Raw genomic sequence first — 15,413 nt, 5'->3', positions numbered from 1 at the left:
TCTATCCTAGATTGTTGTTTTTCTACTTATCAATTTTTGTTGCCACTAATCTTCTTCTTATTCTTCTCTTTTACTTTCTACATGCAACAACCTCTTCAACCCAGAGAAAAGATTGCTTTATATGTAAACGCACCACCAATATCATGCCGTCTACTCCCTATCCCGGTCGGCATTCCCCTCCTCCAACTTCCTCCCCTCCTCCAAACCCCATCCGCGGAGTAGAAGCGACCATTACGCATTCAACCGAATTAGAAAAGTGGGGTAAAGTCTCGACAGCAGAGATTAATAAATCTCATTGTTTTGAACCGAGAAGAACATCACCTATTTCAGACGAGATGCAATGTAAGATTTCAATGATTTCTCAAATGTCGTATGTGTAAAGCTCGAAGTATATAAAATGAGACGTATATTCTCTTCTTCCAAAAATAAGTGCTGGCCAACATGAGCGTCTAAAAATATTTATAGTATAGTATGTACAAGAAATAGGTTTTTCTCCTCCCTTCCTATATTTTTCTTTTTAATACTTTCTTTATGCTCCACTTGCTCCATTCAGTGAAACCGTCTAAACTATGTACACATTTAGACTTCACACTCATCATCTCCTTCATCGGCCGAAGTTGGAGCAGCAACAGCAGCACTGGAAACAGAGGTTTCAATACCAGCAACCGAGCTAGCAGCTATACTGGTTGATGCTACTACAGATGCAGAAGCGATAGTAGATCCCTCAACAACTGGCGCTGAAGGAGTAGCTACATGGTGAGACTTTGTGCTTGACTTTGCTGATGTAGATACAGCCGCAATGGAGGAGGTCCTGGTTGGTGCTTGTGCAGATGAAGCGGAGGTAGTAATAGCAACGACTGATGAGCTAGTTGATGGAACGATTGCCGCTGAAGTAGAAGCGATTTGGCTTGCACTTGAAGATGCTGAAGAAACAGCTGCTACTTTAACTGCTGCAGAGGTGGCCATACCGAGATCGATTTGGAGACCGAGAGTTGCGTTCATGATTGCGTTTCCGTAAAAGAATTCGGTACTTTCTTTTTGTCAGTATGATATCATTCATCCCTAATTCGGATCCAATAAAATGCTGTGAAAGAGGTATCTGAGACAGAATAAAAGGGGAAAACTCACCCAGCATTTCCAACGTTAACATAAGTACTCTCAGTAAAGAGACCTTGTCCCACAAGCGCAACCAACCACTCTCTCAAATCACCCTCAAAGGTTCCCTCAAACTGTGTTTTTGGCAAAATACTGCTAACCGTGATACCCGTATCTTCATTAACACCCTGGTACAAATCCCAGCTTGTACCAAATAAATTGTCAATGGTAGCTACGCTTCCATCAGCCCATCCAATAGGTAATTGACCACCTTGGTATTGGAGCCAGAGCATGAGTTCCTGGGAGGAGCTCGATGTAGAGTCACCTTTAACATCGTTGGTCATGAAATCGTAGCAGACATTTCCTTTAAAGGCGGTTGTGTTGGACCGTGTCCAGGTGTAGGTTGTAGGAATGGAAGCGATGCCTGTGAGAGGGGTTTCCAAATTTTGGGTCAGGCCGACGAAAGAATACCCTTTGGGAATATTGTTTCTAGATTTTCATGTCAACATGAAACACACAATTAGGAATATCGTTTCAACTACATACGTGCTCTCAACATAAGTGATATCCGTCTCACTGTTCCACTTCACCTCAGCAGTCCCATCACTCCCTGTAATCATACTATCATAATATGTACACTGACTTCCCACGATCTGATTTGCATTGTACAACATGTTATACACAATCCATGGCGAATTGTTCAAAATGAGATAATCATAATCGCCGCAAAGATCGGTTGATGCTTGAGTGGCTCGGGTACTGAAATGAGGGCGAGCCAGAACGCTGGCGGCAGATGTGAGAGCTACCAGAGCTGCGGTATTACGAATTTGTGCGATCATTTTATAATTTTATGGTGAATTTGATGGCCTAAATGGGTAGGGAAGAGATCGAAGAATAGAAATAAATGAGCGTGGATGGTAAGTGAGTGGATTTGAACTTTCAAAGTTCGATCAAAAGAATGTCAGGAAAAAGAACTTCCAGAGTGAGTACGCAAAACGAGTGAACGACAGATTAAAGAATTCAGAGATCTTTAAAGCGATCAAGAAAATGGTAAAGAAGCTCTTGTCCACTTACTCAAGGAGCCAAGTACCGTTCAAATCTCCTTGTACTATACTTCCTTGTAGTTATCCCTACTTCGAATCACCAGCAATCCCTCACGGCCAAGATCCATCCATGCAAGCCTTACCTACCCACCGGCGAGATCTTCAGAATGGCCTGCCCACACGAACAATTAAAGACCAGACCATTCGATAAGATCAAATTATATATCTAAAGCATCGCTTATCCCACCTTTGATCTTGTTCTCGAATGATGAAGTGCGGCTTTCTTATGGTTAAGAGATTGAACAATTCTATGTAAATCAGCATCGTATACCTATATGAAACACACTAGACGAATTTAAATAAATGAAGCATTATGATCACGTGAATACTCGAAATCTCCCGCCGACTCCACTTTGCTCCGCCTTGAATTATTCTATATTGATGTTTAATTGGCGATCAGAAGATCCCGCCCATTGTTCCACTCTCACTCTGCCGACTCGCGGCGGATGAAAAATCCGAACATCAACTCCGTAAAAATGAGGGAAATTCTAGAAATGAATGTATTTGAGAACCAATCATGAAATCATTAAAATTTATTTTGAATTCTATGTGAAACTATACTAACATACAAAAGAGACTGTAGAACGAATACGCCAGACTAAGCACGTGCGTGCTTCTAACAATCTTGACGGTCATTTCACAACTCTAATTCAATCACACCCCTAATTATATAATCTAATTCCTCTCTATACGCATCCTTCTTCTCCTCTATAAAAAACCATTTCTCATAACCAGCCACCCAAGAAGCAATCTGTGTTCTCATCTATTTTTCGTTCTGATACGAATCTACACTCTTTCATATCCTCTTCTAATTATCATCTAATCCAGGACAATTCTCGGATGTTATCTCGGTAAGACCGGTATATGGTTTTGGATCTGTCCAGATGGTATCGTATCTACATGAAATTAGTTATGATTCCCGTGACAAAAATAATGTCTCATCCCTCCCTCAACCAAATCATCTGACTCAGAAAAAAAAGCAAAAAGAGAAACTCACGCATGTTTCTTCCACTTGGGCGCATTCTCATCACCCAAAGCCTTAACAATGTCGGTCAGCGCACCGTGTTGCCAGCTAATCAATATGTTTCCTTCCCCTTCATATTGATTCACGACATTGGCTACACAATCTGCGTCATCTCTGTCGCATGAAATATCAACTGTGATATTTAGATCCGTGGCTAGGGGTTGCACTGTATCGAGTGGACGCGTGCGTTCTCCATCTGATGTACACGTGTTAGATTTCCGAGAATTTTGAGATGAGAGATCGGATTGCGAGGAAATAATTGTGAGAAAGAGAGTTATACAGATGTCATCTCCATCGATGTAAAATGCTACCGAGAGTATCTCAAAGAAAGCAATGGAAAGGGAAAACATACCACTTTTAGGCGTCATAGCCATTATATACTTGATGTCATAATTACTTTCATTACCAAAGACATTGCGAAGACATTGTGCTCTTTGGAGACCGAGGGCACTGAGGCCGTTGCCGCCATCTGAAGGCTTTTCTCCATGACGAATTAGGTAGACCGTCTGGGAAGAGACTGAGAGGGGAAGGGTGAGGAGGGTCAGAAAAGAGGTGACAAAAAGTTGAGGGCGATGCATTGTTGACTAAATTGGAGGCTGACTTTTTGGCGAAGGAATTGTTAGAATATCAGGTATGGGATGTAGAAAGGAGGAGAAATGGGCATTGGTAAATATATGTACCCTTTTTCTATTCTTCCCTGTACATCAGATGCACATCAAAGGCATATGACACTCTCTTAATAAGTTTAGTATATTGATGTACTTGTGAAACTTACATCTGAGGTGATGAACTAAACTTCGCGTGTCGCTGTCAAGTGATGATCGCCAAGCAATAAGGTTACACAAAGGTGAAACATACGTCAACAAAAACACGAAAACATCAGGAAGCTTGAGTCGAAGGATTGAATGATCAACATCTGAACAAAATGACGTTTTAATTTCTGCTAGATAAGAAGATTGATACTTGAATAAGCCAAAAGCAAATGGTACCTAGTATCACCTAGAAATCACAGGATATATCTGCCGTAAACAAGGTGGTACCATGTGAATGTAAAACTCCCATGATCCTCATCCATTCGCAGAATTATACATGCAACAATACACATTCTTACTCTCCGCAAATCCTCCATTGTTCCCTCTTCAAACCAGAAATAATGCGCCTTTCCACTTCCCCCAAAAACTCAATGTGAAAACCATCATCTGCGTTCCTCCATCGAATGCAGCACTAAGCAAATATTTCCACTTGACAAAATCACTGGGGCTATAGTTGCGCAGAAAATACTGTGCGAAAGACCCAAGAGCGGAATAGGAAGTGATGGACGAATTCACGCCGACAAAAAGCCAACCCAAATACTAGAGAATGACAGAAAGGTTTATGGAATTAAAAAATTCAATTCGAGTTCTCTCTTAGATGATACAGAAGGGAATTGATACTATATATGAATTCGAGAAGGAAACGATTGTTACCCATTGGTAGCGAGCCCCTATGGAAAACATGTCGCCAGCGATGGACCATGCTATGGCTGGGGTACTGTATTGATGGTCGTTTTGTCTAGACCAAATATTAGGTCCTTCAACAGAAATGAATATGTGGAATTGATTTGTGACAATAGTTTTTATGATGATCTAGTCGAAGATTGCACCGATGGCCGCGCCGGGCATTTGGGCTGTGAAGGTTCAAAATGTGAATGCTGATATCAAACAATAAAAGAATGAATTTTTTTCTAAGAAAATTATCGAAAATTGACAAGTATCCTGTCAAACCACACACCCACTAGTGATCCCAACCAAGGAAGTGCAGATTTAACACCATAATAAGTAGCCGGCCCCATATCAAAACTGAATACTAGAATATTGGTATACCGCCAACTATGTATTTCTTCGTAACCATTTACCAACACATAATGTGGATCCATGTCAGAATTTGCAATAACTTCTCTCTTGTTTTCCCAGAATAACCGGAAAGACGGTTGAAAGACTTTCTTAAGGTTGCTACACGAGAGGAAATACCTTCCTGCTTTGAAAGTATCATAGTTCCGAAAAAACGTATGTACTATTGTTGCACTCTATCCCATATTGGTTGTGATCAAGTATGCGATATATGTTCCAGCCAGAGACGGGATGCCGTCAAATCAGCTTGAATGGTCTCATTATTTGCTCCAGCATTAACGTCAGACTATACTGAGCATAAACCGTTGCGTTGGAACTATTGTAGAAGAGTTACTGTGCAAGGAAGGGAAAACATTGTCATTCCCACCCGTAACCATAATATAAAGTCGTGAACAGAACAACGCAAAGAAGATATCTGATCAAACCATCGGTAAAGATATATGAAGAAACCTATAGTGGTGACCGCAAGATAGCAATACATTGCAAATTGAGGCTGAGGAATAAGAATCCAAGAACTTCGTTTTCCTGTGAGTCACCAAATAGGTTTGTGAAGAAAAGACTTTTCTGCTTGAAAAGCTTGTGTTGCGCCACCAACATGAATAGTCAAATGATTGAAAAATAATCACAAATAATGGCCAATGACATTGAGGAAATGGAAGTGGACCAGGATGTCTATAGAAAATGATGAATGGATCACCCTCTGCTCCAAGATAGTACTAAAATTCCCCAAGAGATTTTCCAATATAGCCAACTAGCCAAGTCGTTGGGAATAATTTTTCACGAGCCTTGCCAAACACATGGTCTGACATAACAAATAACGATAACAGTCCAATCTATATCGTATCTGGGCAAGGGAACCATGCTGATGACATCTTCGGATTGATATAATCACATCAAGAGCAATGTTCCTGTCTTGTACGATGTAACCTATATCGCACCAGGGATGAAGCGCAGCCGCCAATCTACCTCGCTGATCTTTCCTCTGCATATTCTCTAGACTTCATACCGATGAGTATGGAAATCGATGACAAAGCCATGATATAAGTTGTAGAACGCAGAGCAGGATAGATGTTTGCGCATGCCAGACCGGAAATGTACTGTATCCACAGGTCTGCCCACTGGGTAACCATATTTGCTATTCCTCCGGGACAGAGGATATGAATGACTGGTAAAATCGTTAGAATACATGCTGCCCATGAAAAGACTGCATTACCCATACATAAACAGTGGAACAACCGACTGACTATCGGATGTGAAAGTATGGGGAATGTATAGATAATAGGAGAGTGACGATCGAATAGTGAGAGCTTGGAGATCAATGAATAGCAAATATTCTGGAGGCATATGAAAAAGCCAGCCTGCCGTTCCACATAGCTAGGATTGTAGAATCTTGATCAATGTAGACATATCGCATTATATTTACGTCAGGACCATGAGCCTATATTGGTAGAATAGATGCGAAGATGTGCGGAAATTTTGGTTGTTACGTCCACCAGTGGGTGCACGGACTTACGGGACACTCAAGAGGGAAAGCACAATTTCACACCAAAAAAAGCGATTTTAATAATTCAATCAAAATTGAAATTATAATTGAATTTATTTGAAATTCAAACGAAGAGTTTTTAAGTATAAAGGTTTTATATCAAAAAAATTTGAAATCAAAAGAATCAAAATTGAAGTTTTGATAATAGAATATATAATTCCCTACCAAAAATTTTGGTGGGAAAGTGTACTATTTGTATTTTGAGCTCAAATTGTATTTCATTCAAATCACATCTAAAAGAAAGATTATTTGATATTTGAAGAATTATATATCTCAATTTCAAAAGAATTCAATGATATATTGAATTTTAATTGAATTATTAAGATAGCTCTTTTTGGTATGAAATTGTGCTTTCCTGTCACGTTGTCCCGTGAGTCCGTGCAACCACTGGTGGTCTTGTGGAAGGGATGTCGTTAGGCCCTTCCGGGTTAGGCTTGGCAAGGCTGAAGAAAAATAAGCTTTGGCCTGTGGCACCACATCTCGCTCTGCAAACAATACACAAACCTGCAACTTTGAACTCTTTCTTTCCATTCAACAATGGACACCTGAATCTTAGATTCCGCACCTTCAATGATCATGTTGAGCTGGAGAGTAAATGGAGAGTTCTTCACTTGTCCACCAAAAGATACCTTGGGCGACTAGATGAGATTCCCCTATATGATGTTCAGCGAGCCTAGAAGGCAATCCTCAGTGTCCAATTCGCCATTTCCGCTTCGACGTCAAACACGAGACCTCCAAATACTCAATTAACGGGCGGGTATCCTACACACGGCACATTTGCAACTCAAGGAAGTGGTATCTGCTGAAGGCCGTTCTAAATGATAGCCCACGTTTCACGACTACACGGCCAACACTCAATACGATATGGATGAGCCATAATGAAGTCGAACATTATCCTACCTAATTCCACGGATTCGCATCACTATTCATAGTTCAGATGAATTCTATGACGATTTATATTGGGGGCTGTTGTCTAGACTCGGGATTTTTCAGAGACATTCCAACGCCACCATTCAGAACTTATCTCTCTATACACCCGTCTTCAAAGGAATCATTTTGGCACTGCTTCATCCAACTTCGTCTTCTTATCTTTGCCAAAGGTAATTGATGTCTCCTGCCGGCGTGTGTAATAGTAGTTTTCAGAGTACAACTATTCGAATTCTTCCCAACATTAGATGCTACATACTCTCCTTCAGGATGTCGCGTGGGACGAGATACTTGAGAGGTAAAAACAACAAGGGAGGCTCCCATGGACAAGTCAAGAATCCTCTGTAGTCTGGAAACCTATGCGTTAATCCATATACAGTAGAAAAGTTCTTTCGTTTATCTCCCCAGTGCTCGTTCCCGAAAGGTTGTTTCCAGCGACTGATCCACAACCGCTCCTCTCATGCTGTTCTTATTGCTAGTAGGACCTTTTATTTATTTACATTTGCGAGGAAATTGAAAGGCAATGTAATTGTGGAGATGTGGTAACTGGCCGCGCTGACTCAATTACGTTAAGTAGCTTTCACGGAGCTGATTTTTGAGTGTATCATTTATTCTCAGAAGTATAACATCAGATGAGCGACCAGGCCAATGAAGCATTTTCCCGCATTCTGAGGAGTCCTGTGGTTCGGCTCTAATGGTACCAACTGCCACTGACCTTAAAATCGCTAGTTCTGCGCCTAGTCGGTACCTGAACTTTCTGTTGGCCGAGAATCCGTGGTCTTACTTCACCGGCATTCATCAGATTGGGGATTGACTGAAGCGCAGGTTAGATGCTTCCGATCAATGATCTTGTTACTGCCCATACACTATTCACCCTGTCTGACTTTGCACCTACCTGCAGCTTTGTGTTCACGTCTTCTCTCACGATAATATTGAAATAGTTACGTACTGATGGAATCTAGATCCTTGAATCATTGGACCCTGATTTCAGTTATGGCATGTCATATATTGAAGCTGTGCTTGTACCTAGGTATTTTAATATATCAATTTGTGAGGGATACAATACCCGCCATTCATGAACCTCTGTTAATGTTGTCGCTGCACGCCTCGTTAAATGCTGGCAAGTCAAGTGGCATCTCTGTTTACATCATCGCATTCATTTATGGGCCTAAATTAGTGACGCATGTTTCTTCACGGAGAATCATTCTATAAGTTTCCTTGAGTTCCCGAGGTCAGGGGCAATACTTTAAAGTGGTGTCAACAGCCGCACTCAGCCGCATTAGCTGCTAATAGGTAGCTTTGACCAAGGCTGGGCACCCGTGATTATTTGAATCGTTGCCAATCAACCTTGGGTAAATAGCCGATCTTGTGGGCTGAATAATTTCACTTCCCGTTCACGATCTACTAAGCTCTGGTAGTTCCCGAAGATCCTCCAAACTGCGATTTATCAACGGGTCTATCTGCGTACCATATCAAACTTACCAAATCCAAATCACACTTTTACTATCATGGAACAAGGTCCGGATATGTGATTGAATGGATTGTGAAAGTGGATAGAGTATTGGATATTTCTCCTGATTCTTCCGTCTTGAACGAGGAAACAAGAGATAACCTTAATTCAAACAGATTGACCTTAATTCAAATGTTAATATTAACCTTAATTGAAAACAGTTTAGTATGTTTTGGATTCGATGAGTTGATGCAGGAAATTGAGATTTCCGGGAATCGAGATTTTCTTGGGTATGGTATCAATTTCAGAGACAGGAGATCTCTAAGATCCATTGGAATCTTGTAAGTGACTTATAGATGGTTGTTGTTGACAATGGCAAAAACCTATAAGTATGTGTTCTATTCCTGCCCATCATCGATCATCTCATCTTCTCTACATTCATTACATTCATTACATTCCTTTACCAATATCCTACGTTCATTAAAATCCAAACAAAACACTTCAATCACAAACCCTCAAACTCAAAATGCAATTCACAACCACCACACTCATCGCCATCCTGAGCGCCATCGCAGCTGCATCTCCTATCGAATCCCGTCAAAATGGAACGGCGCAACAAGAACGCCTTTGCACTTCCGCTATTGACACTGCTATGTGCTGCCAAACCTCTCTTGCCGGTGTTATAAACCAGACCTGCACAACTCGTACGTTTTATTTTAACATTAACCCTGAACATGACTTCTGTATACAAGTGCTGACTGAATTGAAAGCTGCCATTACTCCTTTCACCAAACAAGAATTCCGAGCATACTGTGCCGCTCAAGGACAAGACTCTGCATGTTGCAAAACTCCTCTCGTAGGCGATGGAGTTATCTGTACCCCTCCTTAGATGGGAGGTTAATTGTGATGGAGGTCTGAATATGTGGACATTTGGACGGGCGTTGGAGTTGATGCGAAAAATTTGGTTGAAGGGTACGGATTGGTGTACTGTATGATTATTGAGGACGGACGCGTATTTTCTCCGATTTTTGATGCCATTTTGAAGGATGGAGGGAATCTTATATTGTAATTTATCTTTAGACTATTTTGTCACTTGTTGTATAGACAAACAGTTTCTTACATCCTGACAGCAAAACGATTTTGGATGCAAATCCAGTGATTCTGCTTCTTGTTCTCTGGATTTTAATGAAGTGATATCTTGGACCAAATGTCTAGGAAACTCGAGAAAACGTAAAAAGATGTCAATACATCGATCTCATATCAACATGTTTTCTGTTGTTGTAAAAATGGAGGAAATTGAGTTGCGTAAATGTCGATGGAAAGTTACAGATGAATCATGATTGATTACGGCAAGCAGTGGATGAGTGGGAGGCAATGAAAAGATACAATGATACAATGTATACATACAATCTCATTCCTTTGCCTTGACAATTTGCAGGCAAGATTCTAGAATGAATACTATATCAGTCCGAGTCATTAACGATTATGATGTTTTCTAACAAGAAGTAAGAACAAGACTTCAAATGAGAGACATTACTGTTTTTCACGCCACCAAGAAAAGCAAACTACGTTTGAAGAACGATGGAACTCCTGATTGTGGAGAAAGATTGCGGCCGAGTAGGGTTAAAACATCGCCAAATTCCTAGGTTTGAGACAGCAATTGATGTTTATAATCTAAGCTCACTACATAACATCGGTAGTACCGTAGAAGAAATCAGAGTCGGTAGACATTAATAAGGATGTTTCCCACAACCCCTACCAAGCTAGCATGATACAAATGATTATAAGTTCAGCAGAAATAAACATGATTCATGGTCCATAGACTTGGGAGTGTTGTTATGACATTATGAGCAAGTAAGGAACACTGGGCTAGTAAGCTAGCATAGACTATCACGTCTTATCAAAAACGATATCGGAGAAGCCAATAACGCCAAAGTCAATTTTGACTTTGAGGGACCTTGCACCAGAAGGTTCTATGCAATTGTGATGTCGTTGTGATGAGCTGAGAATAAATCAAATAATCATCTAGCGAATTCCGGGAAGGCTCTGAGCTAGGGAGGCTTTTACAGGCTTCTAATGTTTGGAAAGCGGAGATGAACAGCATGTGCAACGTATCGTCATAATTTTAGACTCGAGGAGGAAACAATAGTTGTGGGGAAGGGAGGACAGCTCCAAGAAATCCGCTCATCATCACTTAGTGGCTTATTTGAATAAAGAAAATGAGAGGTTTGAAGTTTGTGTGGATCTTTTCTCACTGCTGCGTCTTGCGGCAATTCGAGAGGAATACAGAAGGTAATGGGATAGGTTGAGCAGTATGTGTTTCCTTCCGCGAAAGGGGAACCAAGTCAAATCATGCAAAGAAAGAAGTGACAACTAGGAATATGAAACAGAAATCCGCAGAACACATCGCAGGACTTCATAGGATCCCAAGTGATTCTATAATGTTATTGATTGCTAGCGAATTCACGGGTGAACAAGTGTTTTTATTGTAAAATAATGATTAATTATTGGAGTTGTAAAGGAGCGTATTATCTATAAAAACCGTATCCAGCAGTATTCTAATTTCTGAGCTCAACAGAAATCATCCAAATTGTGTTGACTTACACTATAGTCGTTTGATACCGTCTCTTGTCCTCCACATTGAATCTATCGAATCTAACCAGAACCATGCCCTGCTGGAAGAAGAGCAAGGAGGCCGGCGGCAGTATCGGCTCTCTTGTCAGCGCCATGGCCTGCTGGAAGGAGAGCTAAAAGACTAGCGGCGCTCTCAGCTCTCTTGACCTCCTCTTCGGATGGCTCTCGTTTGTCGGAGCCATGACCGGCAGGAAGCAATGCGAGAAGAGAAGCTGCGTTATCTCTCTTATCAGCGCCATGTCCTGCTGGAAGGAGAGCAAGGAGGCCGGCGGCAGTATCGGCTCTCTTGTCAGCGCCATGGCCTGCTGGAAGGAGAGCTAAAAGACTAGCGGCGTTCTCAGCCCTTTTAACCTCCTCTTCAGATGGCTCACGCTTTTCATGGCCAGCTGGAAGGAGAGCAAGAAGACCAGCTGCACTATCGGCTCTCTTGTCAGAGCCATGCCCTGCTGGAAGAAGAGCAAGAAGGCCAGCGGCGCTATCTGCTCTTTTGGATTCCTCTTCTGGCTCACGTTTCGAGGAACCATGGCCTGCCGGGAGTAGTGCAAGTAGTGAGGCGGCATCGTTTGCTCGCGCTTCTACATCTCTTTCGACTGCAGAGGCAGCGAGGGAAGCAAATTCAGCCTGGCCACGCGCTGTTAGCTGGTCGAATTCTGCACCAGCGGAAACAATTGCAGCATGAAGGTCCTCGATTGGCATGCCCCTCTCAACCACAGATGAAGTAGCAAGGGAGGTAGAGGCGAATGCGACCAGCGCGAAGGAAAGAATGGATTGATTACGCATATTGAATGTAATTTAGGTAGTATGTAGACAGAATGAAGACTGAGATAGTAAAGTCCTTGTAGATGAATTGATAAGAGAACACGAAATTAATTGTATGAGCACCGCTGGGGAAAGAAGGGAAGAATCTGTGCAATCTTCGAGTATATATACACGGCAAGAACAAACTTGTGTTCCAATCGCAACTTTGCAGATATTCGAAAACCCTTACACCGGAAGCTCTTCATCCAGACCGATCTGAATTCATGCAAACCTCCATGGATCAAGTACCGTACAGAATGTCGTTTCAACAAACAAGCTTCTAGTGCTTTGACTCCCGTTCGTTCTCCGCCGTCACTGTCCCTCGGCAAAGTCAGTGCGCGTGGTATCATTGTCGTAGAAAACAGAACGCGTTTGGAACGACCTGGAGAAGTCTAATGCAATATTTCCGATCAATAAGTGTATCAAAATCTCAAATTTCATTGGATCGCAACATTTTTGCCGACTTGTCCGACGAATTTGAAGCTTAGCCAAAACATTCGTTAGTTTGTGGCGATCAATTCTGAGAGATCAAATATAGAATATTGAGGCCATCTATTTCCTTTTATGCTACTGCCATGATCGACAGCATACGTGTCCGTTAGTCTAGAACTATCAGCTAGACAAATCTGGCGGCGCATACCAGACATAGTGTTGTATCTTGTGGCGCATTTTTGGAATCCACAATCAAGCTTTCCTTTTGGCAAGCCTGTGCGGCGTAAGAAGACGACACAAGGTTAATGCATTAAAAAAAATGCGATTGGGTAGCTGGGTGAAGACGAGGTATGAATCGAGAGAAATAATGTCTCGAGATCAAACAATCTGTTATACTTCATAAAAAGGATGAATGATTGTATACACGTCGTCGACCACAAGGGATAAAACGCGTGTTAGGTTAAAAAGGCGGCATCGCGTGGCAGAATAAACACGTGATTGTTTCCACATCAAACCTTCACACTCTCGACTTCTTTCAAACACCTTTTCGTTTGCCAATTGCAATATAGTCCTAAGTCTTAGCTTTGTTCTAATCTTCTGATATCCTAAGCTAGATACGATGGCCGAATCGACAACAGTGTCTAATATGGACCAATTTCCGACATCACAGTCTTCTTCGTCATACAGTCCGCTGTGTGTAGGTTACGACAAACTGTATGCTAAATCTTATCATTTTGACTTTCTCTTGGGCTCCAAAGCAGAAGATCGTTCCAGCTGGACTGTTAATTGGTTCATTGAGAGAAATATAATAGGAGAAATGAAAGAGCATGATAAAGCGTTACAGCTATCAAGTGCAAACATCATAACAGTCTCAAAACAGAGAACATCATACAGTTTCGAACGTATTCATGGACTGCGCCATACACTTCTTACATTACTCTCTTGCTTTGACCCATCCGTTAGCCATGACAAAAACTAATTTAGTATCATAATACACGGTCGATCAAGCCGCCGCCCCAAATTTGATGGACAAACTTTCCACATACACTATCTACAGGTCAAGCCAATTTTGGCGGAGATGCGTCGATTGTTATCAGACCGGAAGTCTTTGAGAAAGCTGCCCTTGATTGCCGTTGTGGCTAGTGGTAGCAATGACGTCTGATCTACTATTGACTTTAAAGAGTTCCAGTCTCTGGGTGGCTGGTCGAGAATACGGGCGTTCAACAAGTTGCCAGTCACGAATCTGATGTTGAGACGCTCGGGGGCTATTCGTAGTGAGTTTAATATAAGGAATGAATCTGTTGAAGGCCCAAAAATTGATTTCGTCGGCGATAAATCCACAGTTGGTGATTTCCTGGCAGATGCAGCTATGAAATCTCAGAAGGAATGATTCGTGGTAGGCGTTGAAAAGGATTTCAGTATTGAGGTAAGCAGTGGAGAAAGTTCCAACGAACAGGAAACATGGTATGTTCACACTAAGCTCGGCCAATTTAGTGGAGTGTTCAAGAGGGGTAAGCTAATACACTGTCACTAAATCTTCGAGGTTAACCCCCTCAACATCCCTTCTACTACACGATCCAGTCTCTCACATTCCAGATCGACTGTGGCAGAAAGCCCCGAAATATGAGAAACTTCTACTAGTTTTTGCTTTTGGGATCTTTCTCCCAAAAGGCCTCGACCAATTTACTCCGTCCCGAGTCCAGTCACACACCATCTACCAATCATCCTCGCTCCCTTTATCTCCAAGGAAGGGACCGGCCCAATTTCATCAACAGAATCATGCCAGATCTTCTTTCTGAGTACGTTCCTCTGGTGCCTTTCCGTGGTTCTGGCAACGGTTTTCGAATCTGGACTTCATTGGAAACAGCTCATCTTGGCGATATGGCAATGCAACTTCTCTCTGCCCAAAATCTAACTCGTCTCTGACTGATGACCCATTCAAAAGAACACATGAGAGATTATGTATCGATATCTGAAAGATACCGGCATACTTTATTTTCTTCAATATCGGGATGCCTTATAGGATATACTCGAATGGTGGAAGCTTGTTTCTTTTGTGATAAAGATTTATTAGTATTCGATCGCACTTGTGCCTCATATCTCGAATTATGCATAATTTGGCAAACAAACAACTATGTCTTGTGTCGAAAATCCAATATAAGTGATTGTGACAAGTAAGTTAATACTTCGTAGACACTATTTAGAGTACCAGATAACCATATGCTGACTAGGTACCAGTCTTCTAGTATCGTGGTTACCCGACTACTCTGATTTGAACCAACCCCCATCGAAACAGAGTTCATAATTCGACTCGCGGTGTCCGGGAAAACGTCATTTTAAAGTTCTACCTCACCAAAAGAAGCCTTTAATGAGCCAATAGCGAATATTCATCAACATCGAGCCTATTATTAAGCTTCCTCAGACCCAGAAAAATTTGGTGGGCCGGCGGCGATAGCATCTAATTTTCGTCGAAAGCCAGGAGAGAGTTCTATGCGTGCCAATCACTTTTGATCAATCT

General features: G+C 41.8%; 5 protein-coding genes across 5 annotated transcripts; 2 read left to right on the top strand and 3 right to left on the bottom strand.

The window, feature by feature from the left end:
• Positions 1-579: 579 nt before the first annotated feature.
• EAE98_003158 (uncharacterized protein) lies at positions 580-1,934 on the bottom strand (the record flags this gene model as incomplete). Its single annotated transcript, XM_038950778.1, has 3 exons — positions 580-1,030; positions 1,129-1,584; positions 1,642-1,934. The coding sequence occupies 3 exons, from the start codon at positions 1,932-1,934 to the stop codon at positions 580-582; spliced, it is 1,200 nt and encodes a 399-aa protein (XP_038813307.1).
• Positions 1,935-3,006: 1,072 nt separating this feature from the next.
• Positions 3,007-3,800, bottom strand: EAE98_003157 (uncharacterized protein; the record flags this gene model as incomplete). The annotated part of the gene is made up of 3 exons (XM_038950777.1): positions 3,007-3,094; positions 3,196-3,418; positions 3,575-3,800. 3 exons carry the CDS (start codon positions 3,798-3,800, stop codon positions 3,007-3,009), a joined length of 537 nt encoding a protein of 178 aa, XP_038813306.1.
• Positions 3,801-9,557: 5,757 nt separating this feature from the next.
• On the top strand, positions 9,558-9,920 carry EAE98_003156 (uncharacterized protein; the record flags this gene model as incomplete). Its single annotated transcript, XM_038950776.1, has 2 exons — positions 9,558-9,735; positions 9,802-9,920. The coding sequence occupies 2 exons, from the start codon at positions 9,558-9,560 to the stop codon at positions 9,918-9,920; spliced, it is 297 nt and encodes a 98-aa protein (XP_038813305.1).
• A 1,766-nt stretch (positions 9,921-11,686) lies between these two features.
• On the bottom strand, positions 11,687-12,445 carry EAE98_003155 (uncharacterized protein; the record flags this gene model as incomplete). The annotated part of the gene is made up of 1 exon (XM_038950775.1): positions 11,687-12,445. One exon carries the CDS (start codon positions 12,443-12,445, stop codon positions 11,687-11,689), a length of 759 nt encoding a protein of 252 aa, XP_038813304.1.
• Positions 12,446-13,514: 1,069 nt separating this feature from the next.
• On the top strand, positions 13,515-14,285 carry EAE98_003154 (uncharacterized protein; the record flags this gene model as incomplete). The annotated part of the gene is made up of 3 exons (XM_038950774.1): positions 13,515-13,853; positions 13,953-14,051; positions 14,085-14,285. 3 exons carry the CDS (start codon positions 13,515-13,517, stop codon positions 14,283-14,285), a joined length of 639 nt encoding a protein of 212 aa, XP_038813303.1.
• Positions 14,286-15,413: the final 1,128 nt, after the last annotated feature.

This window comes from Botrytis deweyae (genome assembly GCF_014898535.1).
Source record: "Botrytis deweyae strain B1 chromosome Unknown BDEW_005, whole genome shotgun sequence".
Taxonomy (NCBI): domain Eukaryota; kingdom Fungi; phylum Ascomycota; class Leotiomycetes; order Helotiales; family Sclerotiniaceae; genus Botrytis; species Botrytis deweyae.
This window is presented reverse-complemented; position numbering and strand designations above follow the sequence as displayed.